At 48.5% G+C, this 26,913-nt stretch overlaps 1 protein-coding gene and 1 pseudogene across 1 annotated transcript; one reads left to right on the forward strand and one right to left on the reverse strand.

Moving 5' to 3' along the window:
- Positions 1-632: 632 nt before the first annotated feature.
- Positions 633-4,133, reverse strand: LOC103644256 (protein phosphatase 2C 35). The gene is made up of 4 exons (XM_008667462.4): positions 2,645-4,133; positions 2,447-2,560; positions 1,340-1,604; positions 633-1,197 (listed from the first exon to the last, which is right to left on the reverse strand). Exons 1-4 carry the CDS (start codon positions 3,995-3,997, stop codon positions 1,082-1,084), a joined length of 1,848 nt encoding a protein of 615 aa, XP_008665684.1. The 5' UTR covers positions 3,998-4,133; the 3' UTR covers positions 633-1,081.
- A 7,089-nt stretch (positions 4,134-11,222) lies between these two features.
- The window catches only part of LOC118473252 (uncharacterized), a 53,167-nt pseudogene continuing 37,476 nt past the window's right edge, over positions 11,223-26,913 (forward strand).

Below are 26,913 nucleotides of genomic sequence, written 5' to 3' on the forward strand. Positions count from 1 at the left end.
CTCGTCCTTACAAACCATCAGAAGCTCAGCGATGCGCTTTTGGTTTGGTGCCGATCCAGGCATCCAGCAAATTCCATAATCACCTTGTAAAAAAAAACTGTTGCAAGTTTTGGAAAGGTGGACGCTGGTTATATAGGGAAAAAAAATTATGGCAGTGCAGGACCAGGGTAGACAAGTTTTGGGCCCATGGGTTGGAGAGGGCGCGTAGTGATTGGGCTGTATCTGTTGTCCACGCGGCCCGTATAATTATTTTCGCCCACTGCTCGCAGCGTGGTCTGTGTCTGGAAACAAAATTGTGACAAGCCCAATTCCCCTTCTGTAAAAGAGAAGGAATCCAAACATGGAACTATATGCTCACGGTGAAAGTCAATGGATCAAATGCAAAACCTTGTCATACCATAATTTAATCCCTAAATACACCTTTTGTTGTCTGAACTGAAGAAAGTTCGAAACCCCATGAGGGAATGCTTAGTAAGTCCTGCTAGGGCATGCTGCATCAGAGGCCAACTTAGGTTCATTCATTCATTCATGGCCACAGGATAACCCATATGGTTTCTCACAGCAGATAAGGCCGGCAACCTGGCACTGGCCTGAAGCGTCCAACGGGCTCTGGAAAGCCTTACTTAAACAGGTCAGTACCGCAGATGGTTTCTGACCAAATAACCATTATTCGCGTATTTGCATAAAGTTTAGTACGGAGTACTTCAGAACCATACAAGTCCGACTTTGAATCAGTCTGCCGCGCACTGCGCACATGTACAGTTTTACCTGTGGTATGAACACAGAGGATGCCCCCAAAAAAAGGTCAAAAAAAAACTTGACCAATTGGTCGCTATTTTAGTTATCAGTAGTTGAACAGATCTTCTTTTACATGAACATCTTATACGGCACTGCGCTCCAGGGGACGCATCTTCTCATCGTGATTCAACTTGGATGCGCCGAGATCCCAAGCCCACCCAGTGGTGCTTCGTTGAGATTTTGTACAGGAGCAGCTGGGAGTAATGGAATAGGCCTGCAAGAACCTCTCTCTATCTCTACAGATATATACGTTTCTTTCTCTAATCTAGTATGGCCGACCTATTTACACGCAAGACCTCCAGATCCTGCCCTCCAAGGATATTACAATGACAGATACGTCGTCGTGGTACCGCCGCCGGTCGCCGTGTGGGATCTCGATCAGTTCGTGGAAGTCCATCCCTGCAACCACAACAAGTCATATGTGAGAAAACAAGATCACCGACTGAACCCCCGAGCCAACTCACCCTGACCTTCCAGAACCTAAAAAACTTCCTACTACTGCACAACACACGAACGGTATGGCTTCAGTATGTGTGTATACCTGCTTTGTTCGCGGCTTTGAAAAGAACCTCCTCCACCAGGTGCTGGGCAGGGTCGCCGTCGGGGGTTGTCGCGATGAACATCTCGACCTGGGCAACCGCCTCCTCGCTGGTGAAGTACTGGTACAGCCCGTCCGAGGACAGTATCAGGAACCTGTCCCTCGTGCTGAGCCTGCGGTGACAGAGCGAAGGGCTGCACGTGACGTACGGGGATGACCCGACGTAGTCTATTCTGAACATCTCCAGCAGCGCCTCGTTCCATTTCGGCTGTTTTAATGTAAAGGCGTGGCGAAGGTTGTGAGCGCAGGAAGGAAATAAAAAAAAATAAAATATATGCAGCAGATGATGGTGCTACTAGTTAAGCGTCGCTAGATGCACAAGCAGTCAAGCACATTCTCTGCACTTGGCCCGAAGCGAGAGAAGCTTCGCCTTCATTTGTTCAGACGAGCAGGCTATACTATGTTTGGCACAGCTTATTTTCAGCTTCTTCACAAATTTAAGCAGAGGTTCTGCCAAACAGGCAGCTTATCAGTTCGGCTGCTTCTCAGAATACACTAAAAGTAGCCAACAAGTAGAAGTTGCTTTTCACCAGCTTCTCAAATAAGCTGCTTTTTCAACAAGCACCAGCTGTGCCAAACAGGGCCATACACATGGTGGCTGTGAGACCCGAGTAATCTATTCGTTGTTCGTTGAAAATGTGGCCATGAGCTTTTAAGTCAAGGTCAAGGCAGTCCGTTTCCGTGTAAGAAGTGGACATGATTTCCACTCCAGAGAAATTAGAACTGACAACGATGTAGTATTTTTTTTCTCTCTCAAACTTTGGACCGGTTCCTGCTTTCCTTTTTTTGACCTCGATTGATCAAGATCTGAGTAACTACTTGTTGACCAACGAACCACAAGCAGCAAGGGTGTCATGTTTTGCACCTGTTGATATGATGAATGAGATTGGACTCTTTGTCTGGCCCTAGGAATTTAACCTTCCAATTTCGGATCTTCTTTCTTAGGACACAACAGAATTAAGCCAGTGGCATGGCATGATCATGGTCATCTAAAGCAAGTTCATCATGTGCATAAGCAGAACTGATGCAATTCATCAGATAGGAACTGACCTGTTTCAGGAAACCAGCTCCAAACGCTCTCGTCACCTTGAGCGAGCCCTTCACACGGTCCTTGGAGATCGCGGACGGGTCATCAGGGTGCTCGTTCCGTATTCTGCAGACTTCCTGTAAACGTATGAGTTACTGTGAGATCAGATCAGATCATCAAAAAGGACAATCTTCAATCCAACTGTGAATCGATCCAGTTACCTGCCGCACCGACGTGCTGTGTTCTGATGTAAGCTGCACAGCTGACAAGAGCGGCGTGCCATCCCCAACCAATCCATCACTGGTGACCTGCTCGACGTCTACACTGTCCATTGTTCCCAGGACAGCCCGGCTGTCACCTACATTCATGAGGTACATGTCCTCCCCTTTCATAAGCATGGCTAGAACGCAAGAGCCCATAAGCGCAAGCTCCGGGAACTCGCCGACCATCTTATCGGCCACGTCCAGGTAGGCCTCCTCGGTCTTGCGAAGCGCGCGCGCAAGCGCCTTAAGCACGGCGAGGTGGTCGTTCTGGCTGCTGCCCCGAGGAGGGCGCTGGGTCGGCGGCTTCAGGGCGCTGGAGCAGTCGCGCTCCCACTCGCACTTCCACCGCCGCTGGTCATCGTCGGCGCCGCGCGGCGGTCTCGAGCGGCGGGCGCGGCGGCGGCGGCGGTCCTGGTGATCTGAGGCCGTGGTGCTGGTCGTGGTCGGCTGGTCGGGGTGCGCGTCGCGCTGGTCCCAGAGCAGGCCGCGGAGCTCGCGGTGCACGGCGGCGTAGAGATGGGAGACGAGGAAGTCCGTGGCGTCGGGGCCGTTGAAGCCGTCGTAGATGCCGACGAACACCCAGCCCCGCTCCTCCGACACCACGACGTGGACGCGGTCCTCGCCGGCCTTCCCCTGCGCCCACTGCAGCTGCAGCCCGGCGCCATCGGGCGAGCCGAGGCCGAGGCCGAGGCCGAGATCCATCGAACCCTGAAGCTTCTCCGTCCGCGCGAGGATCGCGCGGGTGAGATCCCGCAGGCGGCGGCCGCCGTGCGACAGGCTCCGGCGGAGCGAGGGCACGGCGCCTCCCATGCGGCCGGACGTGGCGGCGCCAGGGAGCGGGCCGGACGACATGAGCGCGGCGTCGAGGGGGCCCGAGAGGAACCCCCTCTCTATGGGCCCGGAGAGGAACCCGGCCCCGGCCCCGGCGGGCGCGCAGATGGGCCCCGACGGGAACCTCGGGACCGGCTGCAGCGGCACGGCGGCGAACGACTCGGAGCTCTCGAAGCCGGAGGAGGAGGCCGCCGACTCGTCCGGCAGCAGCAGGAGGAGGGACGTGGAGAGCGGCGTGGAGACGTTGGCGCTGAGCGCGGCCCCCGAGATGGCCCGGAACGTGGTGGCGTCCTCGGCCGCCTTGGCGTCGGCGACCAGGTCGTCGTCCGCGGAGAAGGGCACGGGCACCTTATCCGGCCGGACGTAGCAGAAGGAGTGGCCGAGGCCCTCGTCGTAGGCGGGGTCCGAGGGGAGCGCGGCGGGCGCCACGTGCCCCGCGGCGCCGCCCGCGCAGCAGAAGCAGGCGAGGGAGTTGCCCATGGCGGGACGGGAGCGGAGCGGAGCGGAGGGTTGTGGACGCGGGGAGGGTTGGGTGGTTTGGTTATAATGGAAATGGAGGTGAGGGCGTGAGCAGAGTTGACTTGTGGGAGAGGAGGAGAAGGGGGGAGGAGAGTGGGTGGGTGGGGTTGAAATGCCTGAATAAATAAAAAGCTGGTTTTCCACCTCTAGGCGTTGACTCGCGTGGGTGTGCGAGCCCGCGAGGCAGCTGCGGCTGCGGGGCCGCGGCCGCGGGAGCCCTTCCCCTCGCCCCGGTCCGCTTCCTGCGTCGTCGTGGTGGCGGGGCCCGCCCGCGCCTCGGTGCGGAAACCTGATGCAACCTTCTGCGTCCGCGTCCGTGTGGCCGCTTGTGAGGCTGAGGTGAGCCGCACCATGCCTCGTTGCTGCCTGGACCTTTGCTTCTGTTCTGTATACACGGGTGATACTGAACTGGTGCCACGGTCACGGACCACGAGAGAGAGGAGACAATATGGTGGGCGATACGAAAATGACGAGCACGTGCCTTCCAGAAAGTCATACCTGGCACAGCGGGCCAGCCGCCAGCGGCACAAGAGACGGACGCGAGCGCAGACTTGAAGAGAAAGTCCAAAAGATCCAATCCTCAGCGCAGCGCCCCCGGGCCTCGGGACTAGGGATGAAAACGGTGGAAAACGATCGAAAAAACAGCTAAATTGTTTTTTGTTTTCATATTTTTTTGGTCGGAACGAAAACGAAAACGAAAACCAACGGTCGAAATACGGGATCGAAAGTGTCGGTTATTCAAAAACGATCGAAAACCATAAACTATAGTCGGAAAGATAACTATTTTGTAGTTTTATCAAAAAACATAATAAAGTGATGTATTGCCTAATTTTTAAAATTTAGAAATATATAAATAACTCTTTTTCATCATTCATATTAGTAGAGTAATTATAACATTTACTTTTCGCGTATTTATTCACTTGAACACAACAAAATTCTATAACTTAAATAAATTATATGCTAAACATATCTCATATTATATAAAACGGTAGAAAAACAGTATTAGCACGACTCGGAAACGACGAAAAACTAACTAAATCATTTTCGTACCGTTTTTATCGGTTCCTGAACAATTCAAAAACGATCGGGAAAAAACAGTATTCGAAACGGGACGGTACGAGAATTTCCCGTCCCGTTTTCATCCCTACCTTGGACATCGGCGGCTTGCCGATACGAACGGCCGGGCCGTCTGGAATTCGGCAGCCGAGCCGTGGATCCTAGCTCGCTCGCGACGACGACGCGGTTGCCATGCCGCGTGACTGACCCAAGCCGATGCAGCGTCGAGACCGCACGGAACAGGCGTCCGCTTCCGCGGTGGCAGCGGCAGGTGGGCGAACCGGCCACGCCACTTCCACTGGGGCGCTCCGGTTCGGTGCACACAGCCAACCAATCGGAGGATGATCCATAACCTAACAACCACGCACACAGGTCAGCGCGGGCGGGTGGATTTTTTATTTTTTTTTTCTCCCGCTGTCCGACGCTGGAAAGGCTGCGAACTAGTGGAGGGCTGGAGCGTTTGAGTTGGTCGCCGGTCGCACGCATGTGTGGCTGCAACTGCAGTCTGCGTTCCATGCGTGTGCGTCGCAACCTTTGGAGTTGGAGTGAGTTCGTTCGTACGGACGGGCTGAAGCGTTCTCACTCCGTGACTTTTCCGGCGCGGCATCTGGTATTCTGGTCCCATCCTCCGAGAGCTGAATTCATCAGCTCTGTAGCTCCTGTAGGCGGTAACCGGTAGCTCCAGTGTTTGTTTGGTTCAACTTTCTCTCAACCAGATTCGCTATCAAAAATCAAAAATCTCGACTAAACGAGTACAACAGCGGAATAGATTCATCCATATTATAGGCTATCACGTTCTTAAAAAATTTACATATGATAGTTGTATCTTTACACCATATAAAATAAATAGAAACATGAGCCACGTGAATCAACATTCGTCGTATCTTCTCATCCACACAAACATAACGAGACTCAAACTACCTCTACATATAAATAAGGGAAAGGTCATCACCGTTGCTATCAACACCAACCACAAAACTGTGTTTTCGTAGAGAACTCCTACAACCACGAAGATTTACATATAAGATTTGTCCGTTCTAGCGGCTAGGATCTCATAAAATCCAAGATACATAACACATGTATCAAAAACAAGGTTTGTCTCGTGAACCCGAACCCTTTCGGATTTTGGCATCCGGTTGAAACATTTAGAGCTCCAACAAGTAGACTAATGGTTGCATCAGCAGGCATGGCTATGGAGAAACACTTATTTCCCAAGTATTTTAGGAGCCAGGCATAGAGGGAATCTTTGCATTTGCATAGTCAGGCTATAGAGGCTGACCAGACAACCAAACACGTGAAGAGTACATCCTGTGAGACTGGCCAGGTCATATGCAAGCAACTAAACACACTACAAAAACTTTCACCTAGCATGTTCACAGAACACGTAGCGGACATGGGTTTAAGAAGTACTTACTGTTTTGGATTAAGAAATCATCAATATAATTATCTCCCTCAAGGATAAGTGAGACTCGATGATCTATCTCTACGTGTAAGTGAGGAGAAGACCACTATCATCGCTATCAACACCATCAGCATTGAAACCGACACCAAACTTCGTCTTCTTATAGTGACCTCCCTTAATACCAAAAATATACATGTAAGATTCATCAGTTATAGTGACTAGAATCACAGGTTCAGATCCTGGATAAATAGCATGTTTCTCTCTATCTTCGGGTGTGCGATCGGACTATGCAGCCACATTTGCTAAATGATTCGTTGAGATACAAATGTACTCGTGTGGACGCTAAATGGGAGGGAGGGGTCTGGCGCTCCTCTCCTCCATCGGCGGGGCGCAAAAGGTGCGAACAAGATGCAGGATTGCGTGCTTCTTGATGTTCAAGAAGGCATCCTTTCTCAAGTGGATGATTGTCATCGCCTTCTTCTTCTTTGTCAACGTCGTCTTCACTACGTTCCTCTCGAGGTAGGGTGTCATCGAGCGAACCAGCATGTCGCACCTCTCGTGTTGGGCGGGAGAGGGATGCGTCTGAGGAGGCAGAAGCGAGAAAGGGACGCGTCGGAGATGGTGGCGAAGCAGGGGTGGAGCTACGTGTAACCGTTGGGGTCAGCTGACCCCTATAAATTTTGGTAAATCCTATACAAATGTACTGTTGCCTTAGTGTATTTAAATAATGATTAGTGAAGCTGACTCCAATAACTTTGTTGTCTGGCTTCGCCCGTGTGGCGAAGGACCGCAGCGGCTTCGTCCGCTTGGAGGCTGCCTCTGCGTTCGAGTTCCAACCAACCTGGCTGAGGAAGGAATGGGCGAGGGGCAAAGGAAAAAAAATAAATGAGATAAAATTACAGTGTTTTATTTTATTCTTTAGTTATTTGCTTGGATACTGTATGATTGGCTGAAAACGGAAGTGTTGTTCTGTGTATGTGATTGGTTAATATAGTTGGATGTATATGGTAACATATAGAGGATGAGATGGTAGACGCTGCTCAAGAAGAAGGTGAAGATTTAGATGATGAATTTTTTTAGGGTGTTGTAAATGATTGAAAATATTCTTTTAAGAGATGAAATTTGATGAACACAACTTTATTGGTTAAATAGCCGGCAGCAGCATCTAGGTCACTCGTCGCCCGGCCGGGTGTGGGCTACCGCGTCCGATCGAAATCCTATAAAAATCCAAGGTCACTCGTGGTTCGTTTTGGCGGATATGCTGGCAGCAAGACGCCGCTGCTATATAGTGTACTGGCGTGTATTCTTGTACGTACGCAAGAATCGTCCGGCGGAAACGACGTCCCGTCGTACCGGCCGCTTGCTTCCCCGGGTCAGAGGGAAACGCTGAGCTGGTCCTGTGGAAACAAGGAACAGGAGGCTGTGGCTCGCGCGACACGACACATCACACAGACACAGGTGGTAGGAGCAGCGCTGCGGCCTTCAGCTGTGGCTCGTGTTCGTCAGCTTCGTGTGGCTGTCAACCTAGGGCCGGCGGTAACAATCACCGTACCTAGGAAGGAGAGGAGAGGAGTCAGTCTATAGGACACCTGAGTCGTACGTCAGCAGTGACACCCGAGCTCGTTGCTAACAAGCTTCACGAGAAAAGACGGACGCTTTCGCTATCGATCGATCCGTCCGCAGCTAGCATAGCAGAGAGGCGAAACCCTGTGGCTGTGGTGCAGCAGGCCCGAGACCAGAAGATCTGGCCTCTCTCTCTCTCCGAATCTTGGTCGCAACGACCCCGTTGTCGGCTCGGCAAGCATCGTGTTTCATAATCATGAGAGCAAGCAGAAGCAGCCGGCCGAAACGACACCGGACCCAGCAGGAACGGAGTGGGACGAAGCGCCTGCGAATCTATGGCCCGCACCCGTAGGAATCCGATTCACACCCCAACCCGTATCTATCCGTATCCCATCGGGGGCGTGAGTGAGGGGCGTTGACCTGCAGACATCAGAGCGTGCGCGCATGGACTTTCGGCCCACCCTCCCTTTCCGTCGCCGTCGTCACCTGCGAGCCCAGCCCAGCCCAGCAACCAACTCCCCTGCTACTACTGCTCGTGCTGGATCAATGCGATGCAAGCAAAACATGGATGGGGCCGGACCGAAGTAACAACTTCCATGTTCCAACAAGAAGTAACAACCAACCGAGTTCCCAACTTCCAAGTTCCAACAGCAAATAAGAGCAGTAGTCCCAACCCGTAGTTTCAATAAGCAGTTTCTCTGTTAACACGTCATCAAGACACACCCCTTATAGAACCAAACTTACTCAATGCAGAAAGTTTAGAGTGGTCTCTTTATAGAGAACAAATTTAATGACTTCACACAAGAAGCCCAACAACGCTGGGAGCGAGGTAGTGGAGAGGAGCATCAGGATCCGAATGAGAGGAAGGAAGATGAGGATAGAAACGATACACCGTCTCCAACCCAGTTTTGCCGGTTTCTGTGTACGTTAGTTGGAGAGCCGACTCGATCTCGATTTCGTTTTGGAGAAACGATTTCCCTCTCTTTCTTCGTTAAACTGGTTACCACAACAGATCCACTTGAACAACAGATCCACTTGAGAGCAGTGAGGTGGAGCTCCCACGAGGTGTGCATGTGAAAGCACACATGGTGAACGACATAGGCGATGTCAGGTTGAGAGAAAGTTAGGTACCATCATGTCGGTGAGGCACCGGTAGGCTGTCGCGTCGGTGGCCTAGGGCCCTTGTCCTCGAAGAGCTTCAACTAGAGCAAGGCTTGTAGTCAGAGATGTCACCCCTATAGATGGCCAAACGGGCCGGCACGGCTCGACTCGGCACGGCCCAACGTCGGCCTGGCCCGTCAAGCCCGACTAGCGAAGCGTGCCGTGCCAGATGGGCCGACGTGCCGTTACCGCGACCCAGGCACGGCCCGTCAGCCTGCTAGTCGTGCCGGGCCGACCCGGTAGCACTATGGCCCATCTGAGTATATTGTATAATTTAGCAAAAAAATGTGTAGTTGTGGGAGCTCAAACTCACGACCTAATGAATAAAAGACTTAAACACATCCATCTAGCTAGTGCAGCTACAGTTTTATTGTATTATATGTTGAATTCTTATACTTAATATATGGAAACTATTATTTTCAAAATAAAAAATGTAACCATGTCGTGCCCGTGCCAGCACTACAGGTCGAGATGGTGGCCCAGACACGACACTATAACCGTGTCGTGCCAGGCACTGACACTATACTAGCCGGGTCGGGTCGTGCCTGGGCCGTGCTTTTCGTGTCGTGCCTGGGCTGGCCCATCGTGTTAGTGCCAAATGGCCATCTATAGTCACCCCGCTCCAAAATGTCGAGAGTGTACTGGTGCTGGTGAAGGAAGAGGTCCTACGACCGTCGCTTCACAGTGATCCTAAGGAAGTGGTGGAGAGGGTATAGGTCCTTCATCGCGAACTCGCTCTGAAGGACGACGATCGTATGTTGAAGCAGGGCACTACTGGACACCGTGAGCACGATGTTGTCGACGTGGACTAGGAGGTAGATGGTGTCATCGTCGTGCTGACGAATGAACATGGACGAGTCTAAATTGGCCTCGCGAAATCGAGGGAGGCAAAGTAGGAGGCGAATCGAGTGTACCAATCCCTCAGTGCCTGCTTGAGGCCGTACAGAGAGCAGTTCAACCCTCAGTCCATGTCTGGACGAGCAGAATCGAGTGATGACGCAGCCTGTGTAAAATTACATCCATGCCCTTGACATTTATTATTGACTAAGGGTAAACTATCGAGGACTAGACAACCTTTTCCTCTTTAGGTCGGTTTCATTTTCCACTGCTAAGCCGAAGCTTCTCCATCCGTAGCTTCGGGACTGGTTCGTCCTACTCCCAGATTGCGCCTTTCATACCATGCACACCTTCATCTCAAGGCCAAAGGTTCTTGTGACAGTATATTACACTTGGAAAACATGTTAGTCGCGTTTTTAGGACCTTCAGAAGATGAAGGCCCCCAACGGGGACTAAAGGTGTCGTTGTAGTCTACTTCGAGGCACTGAGTGAAGCCAATTCAGGAGATGAGTAGCAGTGCTCAGCGCATTTGGCTAATTGCTGGCAAGAAGAGACACCTAAAAGAGGAGGTAGTGGATCATGTTAGTGGTGGTGTGAATTATCCAGTCGGCCCAACCGTTCGAGGGAAAGTGTAGGGCAAGAGAGTCACAACTAAATGTCGTGGGAGAGAATGGAGTATGAGGTGGAGTTGTCGAACTCACATCCATTATCGTACCGGAGGTCACGAACCGGGCGATGGAACTGGGTGGAGGCGCAAGCAAAAAAGTGCGAGAGGGTGTGTAATGTATCCAAGGTGGTCAGTCACCTCACCCCCACTTTTCTCTGTATGGCACAACCCCCTCTTATGCCTACCTTCGGGTCTTTGGTTGTGCCTGTTATCCCAACACCTCCACTACTGCTCCTCACAAGCTCCCCCACTCCGCTAGTTGTCTTTTCCTCGGTTACTCCCCTAACCACAAGGGATTGCAATGCCTTGACCTAATCACCTACCTCTTGACATGTCTTGTCATGTCGTTTTCGATGAGAATGTCGTTTTCGATGAGAATGTCTTTCCCCTTGCTGGATCATCCCCACCTCTTGACCTTGACACTCTTCTCGATTTTGACCCCATTCTTGAATTGTACCTTTGCCAACCCCACGCGTGGCCCCATCGACCCCGCCTACGCCATGCACGACCTCGCCTACTTTGCGTGCACCATGAGCGGCCCTATCAACGAGCGCGACCCGTTGCCTTTGCTTGCGCCATGCACGGCCCCGTCACCTATGTCCTACCTGGCACGTTTCTTCGGCCTTGCTCACATCTACCACTGTCATGAGTGGCCTAATATCCCATCCCCCTGCTCCACCATTTCATGTCTCAGCTAGTTGACGTGCCGAGCTGTCAGTGCACCATTCAGTCGCTATCCACCGTAACACGCACTTGCACGTGGACAATGCAGCATTAGCTTGGGTATGTGGGGCACGACAACCAATCAACCCGATATTGAACTGGGAGTGAAGAAATGTGTTCCTGTCCTCCCTCAGTCATTCCCTCGTTGGCTTGGATTTGTTCAAGGTGCATTTGCAAAAAGTAATATTTGCTCAAAGGAATAAGACATATTGTTATCGCCCTCAATTTTTGAAGATTATAAGGAATGACATGTTAAAGACTCCAAGTGGTGGACATAAATATATCTTTTTGTCCTTAAGTATAGGTATATTATACTATTAAGAGGGATGTAGTGTTAATTGTTTGATAAGTCTAAGACTGTCTCCAGCAGTTAGTGTAAAATATGAGACACGAAACTGTAGATGACACTATTTGTATAGTGAAGTTAGAAATAGAGAATGAAATAAGGGATCTGTTGGAGATAGCCTAAGTGATAAAGTAATTGAAAACCAAATGCTAACATAAGGAAAAACATGTCACAACACTTGTAAATGTTGATTTTGTAGGCTTGTTCTTTGTTGTGTTAGATAACTCTTCAGATAAGTTTTTTAGAATGTCTAAGATCATCGAAACCAAAGTTTCAAGATAAAAGTTATGAGCATTTTACCTTATTGAAATCTGAAAAGAAGTCGTACTGGAACTCCACTTCTTATTGTAGCTTTGAAAAATAGGGCTATTGTGTTTCTGTCCATAGATGGAGTGTAATTGTGATTTTACCCTCCAAAATTTTACTTCATGATTTCAGGCCTCCTTTTTATCACCCCTTTTTGTCTTGTTACTATTTTTCCTACAAATACACAAACAGTCCGAGGAAAAAAGGATTCTAGAATTTTTTCTGTTTGTTTTCATGCAACGTGGGCTAGGTCCAAATTAAGTGATGAATGAATGAAGTCAAGCCCAACAAAGGAGAGGATATCCCAATTTCAATAATCTAGTACTCTCCTTCGCTTCTGTTGAGAACTACGTCACCACGGATCACCAGATCCGCTCCCTTCCCTCTCGTGAGCAGTAGATGCGCGAGAAGCTGTAGAGAACCCATCTCCCTTCCCAGAAGCACGACAGAGTAACACACGAGACACATGATATAGGGTTGGGCCTCTGGCCTCTTTCTCTTTGTATTATGAGGGGGTGTACATGTTCCTTATATAGAGATGTGAGACCCCTCAGGGGCAAAGCAGGTATTTGCCCACATAACCCTAACTAGGGTTAGAGGTGGGCACTTTTTACCATAAACCAAAAACCGAACCGTACCGAACCGAAATTTCGGTTTTTTCGGTAGTTCGGTTCGGTTTCGGTTTTTGTATCTCAAAAGTTCAGTTTTCGGTATTGTAATCGGTTTTCACCGTATACCAAACCGAAATACCAAAAAACCGAATTGCCAACCTTTATCAATTATAAAGTTTGACTATTTGATTATGTGAACTAAATGTGTGAAGCAATTAAATTGTTATTCACTTATTTATATGTGATGCATGATGTATCTCTAATATTTTCTAAAATTATGTGTAATTTATCATATAAACTTGCTGTATGTGTTATCTTGAGTATAAGTTTGGTATTCGTTTTTTACCGAAAAACCGAAGTAAAAAATCGAAACCGAACTTCTCGGTTTTTCATTTTCAAGAAAATCAATCGGTTTCTAATGTCTAGAAAACCGAAGTTTTTAAAAATCGAAAAACCGAACCAAAGTTTCAAAAAACCGAATGCCCAGCCCTAACTAGGGTTACTTAACACTCCCCCTTGGACGAATACCGTGACCAACACATGCCTTGTTAAAACTCCAAAAAAACCTAGTGGGAAAAATGTGGAGAAAGAGTGCATGGTGATACAAATTGCATTTGTACTTTGTTGCCTCGTTAAAAACCTCATGTGAGAAACTTTAAGAAAACTCACCAAGGGAAAAAGAGTACAACAGCTGTCATCGGGACAGATTTCGATCCTCTGGGATCTAGATTCTATCGAATCTTCTACAAGGGCTAACTTTAGAAATGTGCTCCCCCTGATCCTTGTAAAACCGTATCAATAAGACAAAACATCTTCTTATGGAAGTATATGCACATAAAGATTTAGCAAACAGATTGCATATCCTTGCAAGGACTATTTTAGGAACTTTACCTCTACTCACTTATAGGATATACGAGGTAAGTGCACGTATCAATATAAATAAGCTACTTTGACTGATGGTGTTCGATCGACTGGATATATATATTTGATAGAAAGTTCCATAAAGGTTCACATATTGATCATCAAGCTCACACCTTCAAGGCATAGAATATGACATTTATTTTCTCACGATTGTGATCAATATAAGCATTCGCTCCCCCTAACGATGACATCTGTCAAAGTCGTTATCCCTCATAACTCAAGCATATATTCTTCAAGATATATGTCTCATTGTTCATCTGAAATAACGAGAATGGATGAGGTTGGGGTGCTATCATTTTCTATCTTACACCATAATTTATACATAGTTGTGCAAAGCAAATAACATGTCCTTCAATAGGACTTAGGGGATAATATAGTTGCAATAGTACATATTCTAAATATGACACATTGCTCTAGGCGTTCATCCATTGCAACATCTATGATGGTGTAACAAAAGTCCATCAAAGATCGTAATCCATCAGGGATTTTTCATCGATCAGATACATCGTTATAGTCTGTCATTCTGGCACAATGGGGATATTTTGCCAGTAACACCTAAACCTTATAGGTTTTTGCCATCATGGCTTTAGAGGATACTGTAATTCCACATATAGTGGAAATTACCATGAGTAAAACTCATGGAATGCACATGTGCTTATTCGGTGAACTTCAAGTCCTTTGGTACCTCATCTTATTCCTTTTCGGGTCTGTATGGGTCTTTATGACTTTATAGGGATTATCAAACTTTGGTGTTTAACACAGACTTTATTTCTTCTGGAAAGGTTCCATTAAGGAACTATAATCTCATCTAGGAGATATTCTCTCTACATAGGAGAGTGTTCATTCGTCAGAAATGTATTATTTGATACGAGATTTATATGTTGCATATTTATAATTCAAATATATGGGTCCTCCTAGGATCTCATGACGGATGTTCAGAATCCTATTAACTGCATATTTTAATTTATGCCATTTGCTAGATATATTACATAGCGGAACATTGTTTATTCAACACATATGTGGGATGGGTCTCTCACAAGACCACTTGAACCATCGCATTCACCACACATTATTTCAATAGTGCCCATAAATGTCCGAACTTCAAGCTCGTGACTTTCATTTTGCGATTATTGGTTCAGCCTCGATTGCATTTATCAATGACCCGATAAGAGAGCTTAAAGCACTCATCCTTAGGACTTTGTTTTGGATCCATTTGCAATCTAGAGGGGCAAGATAGGTGTCGACATATTTGTCTCCCACATTTAATAATGATATCCGTCATTTCCCAAAACGAAAGATTCATTGTTCCGTATTCCCAGCACAATGATATTGCGCGCATTGCTAGGAATTTCATCATCAAGATGAATCTCTTCGTGAGGCAGATCACCACCAGGGTGAATTAATCGGAGGATAGTTATCACAGACCACGTGAATATGCAATCAAAACATATGCTTTGGCTAAGGCCGATGGATCATATCCACAGGCGTCCCCGCAGAATAGATCAAATGCCAATAAGTCAAATGTGGATATGATATTAATCCCGGGTATATCCACATCTACATCAGGTAGAAGCATTCAAACCTATTTGGTTACTAAAAGGGAAATAGGGTCAAACCTTTTCCTAAATAATTTTGGTGGTTGAATTGCCCAAGACAAATAATTGGACTAACTAGTTTGCTCTAGATTATGTTCTACAGGTGCATAAAAGTTCAACACAAACCAATAAAAAGATCAAGTTAGGGTTCAATAGAAAGGAGCAAAAGAAACCGAAGGCTGCCCTGGTCTGGCGCACCAGACTGTCCGGTGTGCCACCGGACAGTGTGCGGTGCACCAGGGACCGTACACTCCGAACTCCTCAGCTTCAGGTTTCTCAGAGGCCGCTCCGCTATAATTCACTGGACTGTCCGGTGTGCCACCGGACTGTCTGGTGCACCAAGCGGAGCAACGGCTACTGCGCCAACGGTCGTCTGCAAAAGTGTGAATAGTGCGTGAACAGTGCACGGACAGTTCGTGCAGAGTCAGAGCAGTGCCAGAAGGCGCACCGGACAGTGAACAGTGCCTGTCCGGTGCGGTATCAGACTGTCCGGTGCCCCAAGAAGTCAGAGCTCCAACGGTCAAAACCGTCAAAACCCTAATGGTTGGGTGACATGGCTGGCGCACCGGACAGTGTCCGGTGGCGCACCGGACTATCCGGTGCGCCCATCAACAGACAGCCTCCCCAACGGCTATGTGGTGGTTGAGGGCTATAAATACCCCCAACCACCACCACTCCAAGCATCTAAGTTTTCAGACATCTCATTCAATACAAGAGCTAGTGCAATCAATACAAGACACAATTCAAGAGAATCAAAGCCTCTCCAAGTCCCATTTCCACTCCAAACAACTAGTGACTAGAGAGAGAGTTTTGCCCGTGTTATTTGAGCTCTTGTTCTTGGATCGCTTTCTTCTTCCTCTATTCTTGTTCCCAAGCTACTTGTAATCAAAGCAGGAGACACCAAGTTGTGGTGGTCCTTGTAGGGGTCTAAGTGACCCATTTGATTAAGGGAAAAGCTCACTCGGTCTAAGTGACCGTTTGAGAGAGGGAAAGGGTTGAAAGAGACCCGGTCTTTGTGACCACCTCAACGGGGACTAGGTTTGCAAGAACCGAACCTCGGTAAAACAAATCACCGTGTCATCCGCTTCATTTGCCTTTGATTTGTTTTTCACCCTCTCTTTTGGACTCGTTTTTAATTCTAACGCTAACCCCGGCTTGTAGTTGTGCTTTAAGTTTATAAATTTCAGATTCCGCCTATTCACCCCCCCTCTAGGTGACTTTCAGTTACTCCTCAACGATTTCTGGCAAACTCCATATACACAGGAGTACACACCGAACGATAGGTTCATTTGGCTTATGTGCGTTTAATAGAATATTGAGGCATTACACTATATGGGCATTCCTCCCCCTAATGCCGAGATGTTCTAATAGCATACAGATAAAATCCCCAACCACAATCATCCAATTGTGGGCAATGTATGCTATTGTGGTGATTTATTTGGGAAATCTTACGCACATTACAGATAGGGGTTTTATGCAGTGACTTTGGACTTAGATTAATGTAGTGGCATGAATACTACATATTTGTCCTTCAACATGGAGGGTTAGTCTCAACATCCAGCGAGACGCAACAACAAGTTGCTTCATGGTTACAATTCTGCAAACTTATTGTTATTACTACCAAATGCATATTCAATCATTAAGATTTAGACTGATATGCGCAACACTATTTTATCCATAAGGGTCCTTCAGGGGCTCATGCATACCATTCGTCGTTTGGAGCCATTAGTTGACTTCAGATCAACAAGTAAAAAGACCATCAGGGTCTAACGCTCACAAAGACATTCACTGGTTGCATTGTGCTTTTAAGCACATAGGAAAAATGTGTGTGTTTATATTGGTAGTGAAGTGTACAGTATCAGGCCAATGCTGCCAAGCAAAGATTTTTATATGTCGAGATGTATAGTCCAGCTCATTTTTATCATTGCCCATGGTTTACCCAATTACTCATACTGCTCTGAAATTAGGTATCGATTTATGCAACATTTTTAGGTATAATAATTTTGAGAGAGAACTTATAAAAATAGTTAATTATTTGTGGTGTTGCCAGCAGGGCAAACATTTCTCCTCATATTATATACCAAATTGTTCTATAAAGCATTATCGATCTCTTCGTTGTTCGGCAAAAAGAGAAGCTTTGGAATAGAACAGACAAGGCCAAGAATTCATTTTATCTAGGAAAAATCACCATATAACTAGCTTTTGATGAAGCAAATGATGATAAATGCTTGGCAAGAACGAAACAATACTGGTATCCGCCTAGGATCTATCTTCAACAACAGATATTACTGCTCTCATACGAAGAAATCATCAGGAGTAGAGAGGATACAACAGGACTCTACAAGATCTTCATATTTCGATCACAAATTATCATCACTAGTAGTCTAGTGGTCAAGACATATGACTCTTCTGGCTCCGAGGACCAAGGACATGTTAATGTCTAATTTGGCTTCAAGCTCTGTGGTGATGTGGGATTTCATAGTTATTTGTCTACTCTTCTCACTTCTGGTAGATCGGAGTTAAATAATGGTAAGCATGCCAAAGGGTGGAATTCAGTGTAGTTCGACTACATAAACCCCAAGTATGTGTCTGAAAGTCGCCTAGAGGGGGGGGGGGGGGTGAATAGGCGAAACCTGAAAATTAAAACTTTATCCCCCAACTAGATCCCTTGATTAGTGGTTAGAACAAGATATACAATTATCGAAGTATAAAAACTAAGTCCTTGCTTGTAAAGAGTATTGCTTTCAAATAATGCGGAATTGATAAAACAATACAACTAATAGGTTTATGATAATAAAGCAAAGGGGCTTAGATAAGAAGAGTAATGACGCAAGTTCTTTCTTGCAATGTGTTGCTTCACTAAATGAGAATTTAACTTAAAGCAACACCAAATAATATTAGCAACGAATAGTGCAAGAAAACTTAGAAAGGGAAAGAACAAACAAATCACAAGCAATAAGCACACGTGACACGGGTGATTTGTTTTACTGAGGTTCGGCCCTCGAAGACCTAGTCCCCGTTGAGGAGTCCACTAAGGACGGGTCTTTTTCAACCCTTTCCCTCTCTCCACCAATCACCAAAGACCGATGAGCTCTTCTTCTTCTCAAGGATCACTTAAGACCCCACAAGGACCACCACACTCTTTGGTGTCTCTTGCTAGCTTTACAAGCCTCCAAAACTTTGGAGGAAGTTCAATGGGAGTCAAAAACTCCACGCGCAAATGAACACAAAGATGTAGTACATGCTATCTCTCAATGAATCTCACAAGGCACTAGAACTAAATCACACGAGAGGCTTTCTTTTGCTTGCTCTCGCTTTTGTGGCACTCTTGTGTGGGTTGTAGTGGTCTAAATCTTGTGTATAGGATGGATAAATGAATATAGGTGGTTGGGAGGGCTTGAATGTGTCAACTAGATGACTTGGAATGTTGCTTGGGCTCCCACACCTTGAAGTGGCCGGTTGGGGTGGTTTTATAGCCACCATCCAAATTGTAGCCGTTGGAGAAGGCTGCTGGTGATGGGCACACCGGACAGTCCGGTGCGCCACCGGACAGTCCGGTGCGCCACCGGACAGTGTTCGGTGCGCTGCCACGTCATCCTCTTCGTTAGGGTTGGAGCTGGTCGACCGTTGGAGGCTTTGTCCTCACGCAGCACCGGACAGTCCGGTGCCACACCGGATAGTCCGGTGCTCCTCTGACCTTCTGCTCTGACTTCTGCCGCGTGTACTGTGCTGCACTGTTCACTGTCAGAGTCGACCGTTGCGCGCAGATGACCGTTGCTCCATTGGCTCACCGGACAGTCTGGTGGCACACCGGACAGTCCGGTGCGCCAGACCAGGGAGCACTTTGGTTTCCTTTGCTCCTTTCTTCTTGAACCCTTTTTAATCTTTGTATTGGTTTTGAGTTGAACCTTTGGCACCTGTAGAACACATATTCTAGAGCAAACTAGTTAGTCCAATTATTTATGTTGGGCATTTCAACCACCAAAAACATTTAGGAAAAGGTTTAATGCCTATTTCCCTTTCAGTGTCTATTCAGGACCGACCTTTACCATTTAGCTTACAGTGTATACCAAACTTGTCAAAGGACTATCCCGAGTCAATTCAGTGACTATAAGTATTTACAATTCTGAGAGATGTATGCGACATAAGCATAGATGTCCTAGATAGAACGAGTAAAGTGGTTCGACGGGAACACACTATGGTTTTTACACCAACATAGTGAAAAAATTCTCAGAATAACCTCTCGGTATACTCGTAACTTCGTGTTACTGGCATTATATGTCCTTTTATCTCATAGTTTGCTTCATGTCATTCAGCGACAAAGAGAGCAATGTGCTAACATCTGGTTGAGCAATGTATGGCTGAGATTTATAGTCTTAAATCATTTGGTAAGGCCTTTTGCTTAGTAACAGAATCCCAATTTATGATGTCTTCTATGCCAAAAAGGCTTTCATGCATTATATTATATATCTTCGGGTTACTTTGGGTAAAACTTTATGCATGAGGAGAGAGCAGAAAATTAACTTATCTGTGTTTAATTGTATTTCAATTTAATTTCTCAGATTTTCAAGCACTATAGAGCTCGATATAGTTGTTATGGCCACTTGGTGATATATATAAATATATGATGCCACACAACACAATCAAATAAAATATAGAACCAAACAAAATTGTTTATGAAGGTTGCACATAATATGACTTCAGGGCCTTGAACGACCCACCACAATCCACGTGAGTACAAGCTTTATCGTATCTGGCGCCAACGTGTGTGTGGTCATCAGGGCTATCGCAGCATAGCAAGCCTTCGTAATAAGCGCGACAGGCGCATTTGTGGCTCAATAGTCGTGGTATAAGATAAGTCCACGCAACATGCGCAACAGACACAATTGTGGCTCGATAATAATGACTAACGAACAATGCCTACATGGCATGCATAAAATACGTGACTCGATGATGGCGTCCGACTCAACAGGAGTGGTCCGATTAAGCGAGAGTGCGATATAACAATCAAATGACACAGTCAGGTTCGTACGTCACAAATACTGCGTTGTGTTGCTAGGACGCAGCCAATGCTCAGTCAATACCATAACTCAATCGATTAATAATGTATCTTGATCGGCGCATCTGAGTACCCACTATATAATTAAATCGGTCGTGTGAGTCCAAAAGCTCAACACATCATAAATATTTAGAGTGATTTAAGTATGCACAATATATAACCTTCGTATGCAACTTTTTTTAAAAAAAATCTGCTTATTATTTATGACGGGAATAAAAGCAAAAAATAAACATCATAATCAGATGCAAAGGACATTTTCTATATTTAAGTATGTATTATGCTACTAATTATTTACGATAGGAAATAATTAGTTAATGTATAAATAAAAAGAAACGGTGAAAGATATACGAAGACTAAAAAATGGACTACATATCAGGTTAAATGATTTGGCAAATGCTTATAGAACACAACAGGTCAGCGGATGCCAATTGCCATCACATGCAGAGGTCCTGGGCTACATGCCTCGGGAGGGGGTGGGTGAGGGCCCGACACAACCTTTGAATTACCGAGTCTTGCATGCACACATGCAAAATTTTCTTTTCTTTTGTTTTCTTTACGGAAGAGAATAGCGCTCAACTGCCAGGCGCTTGACTTGAAGAGAATAGTGTGCGGCCGTTTTGGGAGCAGGAGCGTTTCCGACGCGCTAGCCGCTTGATTGACCAGCTCACCAGGGCCACCATCCCGTGTGGATCGCTCATAATGCCATGGTACACGTGCTCCAAGGCTGGGAGGAGCACCTTTGATTGGCGAGCAGGGGAGCAGCCACACCGCCAAGAGTTCGCTCGTGCGCGTCGCGTGCCTGTGCACCACCAAGCTGGCGTCTACGGCCGTCCGCCGCCAGGAGGCGTGAACCTCCTCTCCCCGTGCAAACCGCAACACGGGAGATGAAAACACCGCTGCTCTCTGCCAGCTAGGCGGTTCGCGTGGTGCGTGGCCAACACAGCCGCCACCGATTTTTTTTCACTGTGAATAGTGGACTTAATCTACTTATAAAGACATACCGCTCGATTTCGTAGAGGGAGAATCGAAGCCTTTCGCGTAGGACAGTTCGGCTAGGCCGGGGACCTGCCGATTTATTGAAGAGTTGATGCAAATCTGATCCCGCAACAACGTCGACGTAGAGCATGCTGATAACGTGTTGAGAACTACGTCACGACGGATCACCAGATCCGCTCCCTTCCCTCCCGTCAGCAGTAGAGGCGCGAGAAGCTGTAGAGAACTTGTCTCCCTTTCCAGAAGCACAACAGAGTAACACACGAGACACATGATATAGGGTTGGGCCTCTGGCCTCTTTCTCTTCTCTGTATTATGAGGAGGTGTACAAGTTCCTTATATAGAGATGTGAGACCTCTCAGGAGCAAAACATGTATTTGACCACATAACCCTAACTAGGTTACTTAACACCTTCCTCCCTAGTCCGTCGCCCCTCCGTCGCAGGCCGCCACCAAGCTGTGCCTCTCGAGTAGCTTCCTCTCTCTGGTTCGCACCGCCCCTCCGCTACCCTCCACCACCCAACCCTGCGTGTGGCACTTCCTCTCCACCCACCCACACACTTCTCCATCGAGGGCTACCTCATCACCGTCTGTGGCCTTACTCCCGCGCAAGCCCGCGTGGTGTCCAAGAAGGCGTTCCATGATTCTACCAAATATGGTAGAACACCTGATAAGCTCCCCTACTCACGCCTCAACTCTGCCTCCAACCCTGATGCCATCTCACGCACTGCTCTCCATCCTGGCCTCTCCCACACCGACATTGCTGTTGTGGTCTCCATGGGCCCGCTGCTCCTCCGTGCTTCGGTGAAGAACATCGCCCCCTACCTTCTTGGTATCCATGACCTGTCGGTCTTTCTCCTCCCCAAATCATATGCTTCCTCCTGATCGACACACGTGCTCTCCGCAGATGCGACGTCGTTGCTAGGCCCGAGTTCTTCATCTCTTTCTACGTCTCATTTGACAAGGCCCTACTGCCATAAAAAGGAACCAGACCCTTCTCATCGCGAACCTTGAGAGGTTAATCAAACCCAACATAGCTTTGTTTCAACAATGGGGTGTTCGATAAATTGTCGAGCTATGTTTAAACTTCTCGCGACTGCTAAACTACAACCCGGAACGCGTAAAAGAGTTTCTGCCACGGGCCGAACAACTTGGGTGCCTCCCACTTATAGATCTCCAAACAGGTCGTCCGGTCTGGTCTGTTGAGGCACGACACAATTTTAGGTAAGTCCGGCCCGACCCGGTTTGGACGATGGATTGTGTCGTGCTAGCCTTTGGGCTACAGACAGGGCCAGGCATGACCCGATAGGCTATTTAACTGTCACACCCGGTTTTAGAAGGCAAACCGAATGCAAACCATGTACATGCCAGGATCAGTTATTCACGTACACAGCAGTTACATAACATGGACATCATCACACAGTGCTCAAAATAGTATTAATAAGGGAAATAGTCGATTACATCATACGTCTGAGACGTCCATATAGTTCTTGCAATAAATCAAAGTGCGGAAAAGAAACGTAGATAACCGCGACCTTCACAGGCAGCCGACTGGGGGTTGCCGCTAACCCACACCTAGAACTCGTCGTAGTCTTGGAACTCCTGGAAGTCTCCTTCCATAGCTTCATCTTCGCCTGAGCAGTGGTTGCAATGCTGACAACCTGGGGGTGGGGGGGGGTTTGGTGTGTAGAGCAAGGGTGAGTACACATCAACATACTCAGCAAGTATCCTGTTTGGCTGTAGTGGACTAGCTTTATGTGGGGATAAGTCAAGCAGTTGCTTTTAGTTGGTCAGATTATTACTTACTAGTAGAAAAGCCAAGTTTTAGCATTAACCCAAGTTATTAACCCAAACGTACTCCTTTCCGAACGGAAAGAGTACCACTTACCAGCATCATAGTCATAACCAAAACCATCGATCTCACAACCACCTGTACCAAAGTATCTCCGATCAAGTACCACTAATCACTGGAGCTCCCTTGGCCGCTCATAACCGTGAGCACGGCTGATATATCAGTTTTCAAACACTCTGCAGAGGTTGTGCACTTTACCCACAAGCCGTGATTCCCATTCTGCCCGGAGAGAGCTACTCCCCATTGACCACTACCTAGGTGGCCTAGCAGGGCATCACTACGTAGCCTTTACAAAGATTCCGCGGGGCTGTAGCCACCCGTTAGGTTTCCTAAATGCACCGCACTCCTCCCCAAGGGGCGAACCCAAACTTGGCAGAGCGAGCCGCATACACCGAGCCCCATTGACGGCACGACGGCTAAGTGAACTACACCCCGGATCCTCTAATTACTCAGCTAAGGGCATCCCATTCCACCCTTATGGTTGCACTGTTTTCCCGGGCGGTCATCCATAGAATAGGTCCTTACGGAGAGGCACTCGAGAAACCGCTCGAGCCCCCTTGAAGACCACAAGCATACATCATAATAAGAGAAGGGAAAACAGCGTATCATAGATAATCTCATCATGTTCATTGATTAGAGTTTGAGCAATAGCATAAAGCTAAACAGTAATAATCCAACCCAAATAGGTGAACAAGGACATGGTTAACAAAAGCTAGTCAATCCTTAGGCATAAATGTGTAAGGCGGGAGGTGAATTAAATAATGAATAGGACAGAGATAGGTCAAGGGACACTTGCCTCCACCAACCGACTGCTGCTCAGGGGCTTCTCCTGCGAGTTCCTCGGGCTCTTCAACCGGATCGTTCTCTATGCGATTGCAAACATACATACATCCACACATTTAATACAAAAGAACAGTACGCCATACAATAGAATGCAATAAGTAAACAGACGTTCCACGCGGGTTCGCGAGTACGCTTAAGAGAGAAAGAGGAAAAGACAGTCGAGAAACGATCACGTTACATGATTATAAACTAACCACTCGCTTAATGGAAGGAAATTTAATGTAGACACTATGTTTAGCGTAAAGTAAAGTCATGTTTCATGTCTAATTATTATAAGCAGGTGGAGATAAATAAAAGGATGGTCGCGCGACGAGACGCGCGACAAAGCTCTCTAAAACAAATTAAGAAGTTAACGACTCGTCGCGCGACCGAGCACGCAGCGAGACACTTCGCCTTGGTTAAGAGGAGACGTTAAGCGTCGCGCGACGAAGCGCACGACGGCATACGTCGGCTAAACTGAGTCCAAAGTGGAACGTCGCGTGAATACACACGCGGCGTTACACCTTAAACAACCTGAAACAAAAATGGATCGTCGCGCGACGAAGCGCACGACGCAACACAAGATAGAATCTGAATTTAGACAAATCCGTCGCGTGCCGCGCGACGCAACACGCTAATTAACGAGTAATCACCGCGAGCGCGGGCGAGCGAAGATACGGTCGGGCGAGGCCGGGACGGGGGAACGGGCGGCCGAGCTGGGGCCAGGGCGGTTGAACCGGCCAGGGGGGCGGTTGAACCGGCCAGGGGCCGCACCGGGGACACGCCGGGGGCCGGAGGCCGCGCCGGGGTCGCGCCGGCGAGCAGGGGCCACCGGGGCCGCGCCGGGCCACGCCGGGGCCGCGCTGCGCGCGAGCAGGGGAGGAGCGGGGGCGGGCGGGCGCCGCCACGGGGCCGGGACGGGCGGACGCCGCCGCGGGGAGGGGCGGGCGGACGAGCGCCGCGCGGGGCCGGGGGAGGGGCCGAGCGCCGCCGCGCGGGACCGGGGAGGGCGGGCGAGCGCCGCGCGGGGCCGGGGGAGGGGCCGAGCGCCGCCGCGCGGGACCGGGGAGGGCGGGCGAGCGCCGCCGCGCGCGGGGGGGGGGGGGGGAAGGGGAGCGCCGCCGACGGGCGAGCAGGGGCGGGCGAGCGCCGCCGGGGAGGGAGGGGGAGGGGCCGAGCGGGGGGGCCGAGCGGGCGGTCCGAGCGCCGCCGCGGGGAGGGGCCAAGCGGGGGGCCGAGCGGGCGGTCCGAGCGCCGCCGCGGGGAGGGGCCGAGCGGGGGGGGGGGGGGCGAACGCCGCCGAGGGCCAGGGGAGGGCGGGCGCCGCCACGCGGGGCCGGGCAGGGGCGGGCGGGCGAGCGCCGCCGCGGGGGGAGGGGACGCGGTCGCGCGCGGGCAGGGGGAAGAGGGAGGGCGCGCGCGGGGGGAAGAAGAGGAGGGAGAGGGAGAGAGAGAGGAGAAGGGGAGGGGATGGGAGCTCACCTCGGGGTCCAAAATCCGGTGATCGCCGTCTCCAAATCCTAGGGCACCACGGGGAGAGAGAGGTGGAAGAAGGAGAGGAGAGGTTGTTTGCGCGGGAGATCCAAATGAGAGGGAGAGAGGGGAGGGGGGCGCATGGGGGGGGGGGGGGGGGGTTTGAGCGCCAGGGGCGCGCAGGCCGGGGCGGGCCGGACTAGGTTGGGCCGGGCCACTTCGCGGATCGAAAACCCACGACAAGCGCGGACCACTAAACAGAATTAAATCGTGTTGGGGCCATGCTTCGTTGCGCCGAAGGTCTTGCGCGAAGAAGCAGCTTCGGTTGAAATCGTCCCCAGGAAATGGCCGAAGGTTCCTTTTTATAGAGCTTCGGCGTTACAAACCGACATAAAGATAGAATGACCTTTTTATCCATAGAGGTCTAAGATAATGTTGTAAACTTTTGTAAAGGGCATAATTGTAATTCGTCACAGGCTGCGTCCTGTGTCTATAAATAGATGAACAGTACCCCCGTACTGTTCACACGAACCTGTCATTTTTGCCTTCGCATCACACTTGTGTTCTTCAAGACCGAAGGTACATTTGTAATTTGAAATCATTTACATTCGTTTATAATAATAAAAATGGAGATGATTCTATGATAACATTTAAGTATTTTCATATCTCATGATTTATATGAATGCTTCGTTCCTCGTTGTCATGCTTACGAAGGTACGTCCTTCGTAACCTTCGTCCAAGATGCTTTATGTCCCAAAGGGATATAATGTTATGAAGGACGAAGGACTTTTACACTTAACATTTTCTATGTTGCCTTGTTCTTAATTCTTAGCATTTGAGAACAAGTCCCCAACATTGGCGCCCACCTCCGGTGAACTCACTTCCACTTTTTGAGCTGATGGCTTCGTTCAACAACCAAGCTGGAGCTGCTTCGGACCCGAAGCTGGTGCTACCGATCACAGGTGGCTCGTCCTCAGAGCCAGCTAACAAGAAACAGAAGAAGGAAGCACAGAGGAGGGTACAGCATGTTGGGGTGCAAGGACCCTTCATCAAGACAAGATGGTCTCACATTCCTATTACCTTCTCCCAAGAGGACCTTCAGCTCAAAGATTACCCACACAACGATGCCATGGTTATCTCTTGTGTTATCAAAGGATTTCTGGTCCACAATGTCTTGGTTGACACAGGCAGTGCAGCTGACATCATATTTGCTAAAGCCTTCAGACAAATGCAAGAGCCAGAAGATAAGATTCATGATGCTACACACCCTCTCTGTGGCTTCGGAGGAAGACAGATTGTAGCATTGGGCAAGATCACCATGTCAGTGACCTTCGGATTCATCAACAACACTAGAACTGAGCAAGTTGTGTTTGACATTGTTGACATGGAATATCCTTATAATGCAATTGTTGGTCGTGGTACTCTTAATGCCTTCGAAGCAATCCTTCATCCTGCTTATCTTTGCATGAAGATACCTTCGGAACAGGGACC

This window comes from Zea mays, chromosome 1, assembly GCF_902167145.1.
Source record: "Zea mays cultivar B73 chromosome 1, Zm-B73-REFERENCE-NAM-5.0, whole genome shotgun sequence".
NCBI lineage: Eukaryota > Viridiplantae > Streptophyta > Magnoliopsida > Poales > Poaceae > Zea > Zea mays.

What these genes read in the sequence shown, in the direction of transcription:
- LOC103644256 (XM_008667462.4), bottom strand. Translation starts at nt 3,997, where the DNA reads ATGGGCAACTCCCTCGCCTGCTTCTGCTGCGCGGGCGGCGCCGCGGGG. An exon ending in ACAGCACGTCGGTGCGGCAG is followed by an intron (nt 2,561 to 2,644) that starts GTAACTGGATCG and finishes ATACGTTTACAG; the next exon opens with GAAGTCTGCAGAATACGGAA. An exon ending in CAAAGCCGCGAACAAAGCAG is followed by an intron (nt 1,198 to 1,339) that starts GTATACACACAT and finishes TTGTGGTTGCAG; the next exon opens with GGATGGACTTCCACGAACTG.